The sequence below is a fragment of the Lolium perenne genome, chromosome 4 (genome assembly GCF_019359855.2).
Source record: "Lolium perenne isolate Kyuss_39 chromosome 4, Kyuss_2.0, whole genome shotgun sequence".
Classification (NCBI taxonomy): Eukaryota; Viridiplantae; Streptophyta; class Magnoliopsida; order Poales; family Poaceae; genus Lolium; species Lolium perenne.
The window spans coordinates 403,566,103-403,571,822 of NC_067247.2; the positions used below are offsets into that span (position 1 = coordinate 403,566,103).

At 47.7% G+C, this 5,720-nt stretch overlaps 1 protein-coding gene across 1 annotated transcript; it reads right to left on the minus strand.

Moving 5' to 3' along the window:
* Positions 1-1,696: 1,696 nt before the first annotated feature.
* On the minus strand, positions 1,697-3,940 carry LOC127349280 (flavin-containing monooxygenase FMO GS-OX5). Its single transcript, XM_051375030.2, has 6 exons — positions 3,343-3,940; positions 3,166-3,236; positions 2,924-3,073; positions 2,731-2,813; positions 2,489-2,624; positions 1,697-1,907 (listed from the first exon to the last, which is right to left on the minus strand). The coding sequence occupies exons 1-6, from the start codon at positions 3,899-3,901 to the stop codon at positions 1,863-1,865; spliced, it is 1,044 nt and encodes a 347-aa protein (XP_051230990.1). The 5' UTR covers positions 3,902-3,940; the 3' UTR covers positions 1,697-1,862.
* Between the last annotated feature and the right edge of the window lie 1,780 nt (positions 3,941-5,720).

Here is a 5,720-nt window from a genome sequence, read left to right on the forward strand (position 1 = left end):
TCATATTCGTGCATTTTCTGGAACTAACCTATTAACAAGATGCCGAAGTGCCGATTCTTGTTTTCTGCTGTTTTTGGTTTCAGAAATCCTAGTAAGGAAATATTCTCGGAATTGGACGAAATCAACGCCTGTGGTCCTATTTTGCCACGAAGCTTCCAGAAGACCGAAGAGGAGACGAAGTGGGGCCACGAGGTGGCCGGACTACAGGCGGCGCGGCCCAAGCCCCGGCCGCGCCGGCCTGTAGTGTGGGCCCTCGTGCCGCCTCTTGACCTGCCCTTCCGCCTCCTTACAGCCTCCGTTGCGAAACCCCCAGTACCGAGAGCCACGATACGGAAAACCTTCCAGAGATGCCGCCGCCGCCGATCCCATCTCGGGGGATCCAGGAGATCGCCTCCGGCACCCTGCCGGAGAGGGGAATCATCTCCCGGAGGACTCTACGCCGCCATGGTCGCCTCCGGAGTGATGTGTGAGTAGTCTACCCCTGGACTATGGGTCCATAGCAGTAGCTAGATGGTTGTCTTCTCCCCATTGTGCTATCATTGTCGGATCTTGTGAGCTGCCTAACATGATCAAGATCATCTATCTGTAATTCTATATGTTGCGTTTGTTGGGATCCGATGAATAGAGAATACTTGTTATGTTGATTATCAAAGTTATGTCTATGTGTTGTTTATGATCTTGCATGCTCTCCGTTACTAGTAGATGCTCTGGCCAAGTAGATGCTTGTAACTCCAAGAGGGAGTATTTATGCTCGATAGTGGGTTCATGCCTCCATTGATATACGGGACGTGTGACAGAAAGTTCTAAGGTTGTGGATGTGCTGTTGCCACTAGGGATAAAACATTGGTGCTATGTTCAAGGATGTAGTTACTGATTACATTACGCGCAATACTTAATGCAATTGTCTGTTGTTAGCAACTTAATACTGGAGGGGGTTCGGATGATAACCTGAAGGTGGACTTTTTAGGCATAGATGCATGCTGGATGGCGGTCTATGTACTTTGTCGTAATGCCCAATTAAATCTCACTATACTCATCATAATATGTATGTGCATGGTCATGCCCTCTTTATTTGTCAATTGCCCAACTGTAATTTGTTCACCCAACATGCTGTTTATCTTATGGGAGAGACACCTCTAGTGAACTGTGGATCCCGGTCCAATTCTCTATACTGAAATACAATCTCTTGCAATCGTTCTACTGTTTTCTGCAAACAATCATCTTCCACACAATACGGTTAATCCTTTGTTACAGCAAGCCGGTGAGATTGACAACCTCACTGTTTCGTTGGGGCAAAGTACTTTGGTTGTGTTGTGCAGGTTCCGCGTTGGCGCCGGAATCCCTGGTGTTGCGCCGCACTACATCCCGCCGCCATCAACCTTCAACGTGCTTCTTGGCTCCTCCTGGTTCGATAAACCTTGGTTTCTTTCTGAGGGAAAACTTGCTGCTGTACGCATCATACCTTCCTCTTGGGGTTCCCAACGAACGTGTGAGTTACACGCCATCACTCGCCATCAAAAAGGCTTCAGTACGAGCAACGCATGAACAGCGAATAAACGTGTACTACCTAGATCGCAAGATGCGATCTAGGCAGCATGATGCTTACCCGGAAGAAACCCTCGAGACAAGGGAGTTGGCGATGCGCCTAGATTGGTTTGTGGTGAACGTGATTGTTGTTTATTTCATAAACCCTAGATACATATTTATAGTCCGTAGACTTTCTAGCGTGGGAATAATCCCAACCGTGCACGAGCCAAACTCTAACTAACCGACACGTATCCTACTATATTACAGATACACGGGCGAACTAGCCCAAACTTTGCATATAAGGCCGATTCATGTATTCCTTCCATGTATATTCTTCAAGCCCATCTTGATCGCGGCCCACCTCTGACTCCGGTCAAATTCTGGTGATAACAAAGGCGTCATGGTATACTCATTTATAAGCATGTTGTAGCTCTATATAACCCACTTAGATAGCATACACATTTTCTTCTTCCTTTGTAACATGTAAGTTACCTTTTCCTCAGTCAGACTCTACCAAATGTCTCTCGCAATCCCAAAGATTTGAACCGTGTGTCAGATGATGCCTAGTGTTTGTTGGACAACAATGAATTCAAGAATTGCGGGCATATCTGCCACCCATTCTGATAGTTGGTAGCTTATCCAAACCCTTAGTCTCGGGATGGATAATGTTTCCAACAAGATGAGTACTTGTGGTGCGCACAGGCATACATCGGGCCAACAACATTTAATTTTAACTAGAAAGTAATTATTAAAAGTCCATTTTACCCTTTCAAATTTTTGGGAGGGGATGTAGCATAGCACACATTTTTCTTAACTTCTATGTTACCCTTTCATCCCTAAAGTCGACCTTATTTTGGCGCAGGCATGATTTTGAGCCGTTCACTTGCGGGTTGGCATGGGAGGGTCCATTTTGCTAGAGGATGGAGCTGAAAAGAATGATCCACTAGCAAGTTAACCTGACCTTGATGTGCAGCCCAATGAAGGAGATGTGAGGAGCCAAGTGTGGGGGGAAGACATGCTGGTATAGCGGGCCCACGCGGTTGTCGTCGACGTAGATACCAACATCATCACCTAGGAATGGAAAGTTGTACTTGTATCTACGCAAATAACAAAAAAATGCTTAAGACTATGTACACACAATGTGTTTATATCGAGCAGAGGCACCATGTCGACTAAATTAGGAGTGCATAGCAGTTCACTTACCCGGTGCAGTGCACGATGGCATCAGCTTTAACACGACTACCATCTTTGAACACCACACTGCCATCTTCCTCAGCGCGCTCGACCTTCAAATGTTTCGTATACTGATTAAATTTCTTTGTGAATACTATATATGATATTGTAAAGATGTTTTTCTTACATATATATACAGTACTATTATTTAGACTTGGTTTACCATAGGATGAAGCCACAAGTTTGCACGGGCAGTGCTCTGCATTTCGGAGGTGGGGGGCGACCGACGCCCAACATGGACTTCTTTCGCGACACCTGCAATGTCCCTCGAAATTTCGTGTCCACTGGGCGCTGATCCGATTACCACCACAGCCTAGGCAACAATTCAATATTTACGCGTTATTATTATCGGTCTACTAGTTCAGTAGGAAGTAAACAGAAGTTCATCAACAAGCTAGGACGCACTTGCCCGTGAAACGAGTCGGGCACACGGTAGTTGTGGCTATGCATTTGCTTCCCGGGCCAAGTATCGATGCCTGCAACATTCAATCGGCTGTTAATTTAGCTCAGCCATCAATAGCCATGCAAGCTTACTTAACTGCACGCGTGTAACTGTAGGAGTGTAGGACATCGGGTGGTTACCGGCGATGTCGGCGATGTGCGGCTCGGCCAAGTGACCGTTGCAGACAACGACGGCGTCGAACACCTCCTCTTGTTCGCTACTGCCATGGGCGAGCTTCCTCGAGCAGTACGACACCTTCCAGCCGGCGCCCGCGTCGTCCCTGCGGACGCGGACCACCTCCGTCTCGAACCGTACCAGCCCGTGAAGGTCGAACCGCCGCGCGAACGCCTCGAGGTACTGGAGCACCTCCGCGTGGCCGGGGAACCTGCGCGGGTCGCCGGAGTATGAGCTCTCGGTCCCGGCGCCGTCATCGGGGACGAAGGGGAAGTCGAGGAAGCCCATGCACTCGCGGGGCAGGTTGGTGCGGAGGGACGCGTACAGGCTCGAGTGGACGCCGCCGGCGCCAAGCAGGTCGGCCGCCGAGGCGGCGCTGGCTGGAGAGTCGTCGTAGAGCCAGTTGCCACCCACTGCCGCGGCGCGCTCGAAGACCACTGGGGCGTGGCCCTCGCGACGCAGCTCGCGTGCCGCGACCAGCCCGGCGGCTCCGGCGCCGATCACGGCGACGCGGCGTGACGGCATTTCAGGAGGAAGGGAGAATCCTCGTACGTGCAAAGTCTCCTCTATTCGATCGTCGTTTGGTGTGTTGCTTCCTTTCTTCGAGCCCATTTTTGTATTCGGATTGTTCCGTTATTTTTTCAAAAGTCGTACATGCATAGCCGCCTCTCCTCTCTTGTTAATGTTTCGGTCGGGATCTGTTAGCAGCCTCAGGATGATCAGCAGATTTAGAAAATGTTCATATTTAAAATGATTTTTTAAAATAAAAAAACAAAATTTAAAAATATTAAAAGTTGTTCATATTTTGAAATTGTTCAAATATGAAAAATTGTTCGAATTTGAAAAATTATTACTTTTTGTAAAAATGTTCAAATTCGAAAATGTTCAGATTTAGAAAACATATTAAAAATCTGTTTTTTTAATAAATAGAAACGAAACGAAAAAAGAAAAAAAAGTGAAAATCCGAATTACCACTAATCCTCTTGGGCCGCGGCCCAGGTAACCAACCGCACCCGCGCTATATGACAATGATTTGGGAACGCTCAACACCCCTTAGGGTTGGCGTGTGTTTATATTTTTAGAGTACAAAAATACATGGGTACAGGTATGATACACGAGCAACCATATATATAGTCTAACACCCTCTCTCAATCTTAACCGTGTCATCGAACATCTAACAGGTTAAGATTGCGGCTACAGCCTTGAAACAAAGATAAGGACAATGGCTTCACGAACCTGATTCGAAGTAGCTTCTGTGCAACACGTTCCCTCACAAAGTGATAGTCGACTTCGATGTGCTTGGTTCGGGCATGGACCACTGGATTAGATGACAGATACGTAGCACCGATGTTATCACACCAAAGAACAGGAGGTTGAGGTTGCGGAATACGCAACTCTCGCAGTAAACACTGTACCCAGATCAGTTCAGATGTAGCATCACCCACAGCTTTATACTCAGCTTCAGTACTACTCCGAGACATTGTAGCTTGCTTACGAGCAGTCTAGGCGATCAAACTAGAACCAAAGAACACTGCATATCCCCCCGTAGATCGCCTGTCATCACGATTCCCAGCCCAGTCCGCATCAGAAAAAGCAGAAAGCAAGCCTGAAGAGGAAGAGCGGAGTCGCAGTCCAAAAGACGCTGTATGGCGCACATAGCGCAAAATGCGCTTCACAGCTGTTGTCCAGTGAGGATCACGAGGAGCATGAAGATACTGACACACACGGTTCACCGCATAGGAGATATCCGGGCGAGTAAGAGTCAAGTACTGCAGACCACTAACTACACTACGGTACTCCTGTAGCCTCGTCAGGAGAAAGAAGTGTACCATCAACAGAAGTGAGCACCTGAGATGTAGACATATGCGTATATGCAGGCTTACATTGAAGCATACCGGCACGCCGTAAGAGATCGTGTGAATACTTCTGCTGAGTGAGAGTGAGACCAGTATCATCATGAGTAACCTCAGGACCAAGGAAAAAAATGCAGTTTTCCATGATCCTTCACACCAAATGCAGCACCAAGTGAAGATATCAGACGGTCCGTGGCAGTGACAGAGGAGCTGACCAGAATAATATCGTCCACATAAACCAGAATATACATAGTAACCTCTGGGCGCTGAAGCAAAAATAGAGATGTATCTGCTGTAGATGGAACAAAACCATGAGCACGAAGGGTTGTACCAAGACGTGTGTGCCATGCACGGGGAGCCTGCTTAAGGCCATAGAGCGCCTTGACTAGGCGACACAGATGATCTGGACGATCCGGGTCAGAGAATCTAGGAGGCTGTCGCATATAAACTTCCTCCTCAAGAACACCATGAAGAAAGGCATTCTGAACATC

Bases quoted from the DNA above. Each gene is read 5' to 3' on its own strand.
- LOC127349280 (XM_051375030.2), bottom strand. From the start codon at position 3,901: ATGCCGTCACGCCGCGTCGCCGTGATCGGCGCCGGAGCCGCCGGGCTG. The intron at 3,074-3,165 runs GTGCGTCCTAGC...ATTGTTGCCTAG, and splicing joins CCGACTCGTTTCACGGGCAA to GCTGTGGTGGTAATCGGATC. The intron at 1,908-2,488 runs GTCAGGTTAACT...TGTTATCACCAG, and splicing joins TCATTGGGCTGCACATCAAG to AATTTGACCGGAGTCAGAGG.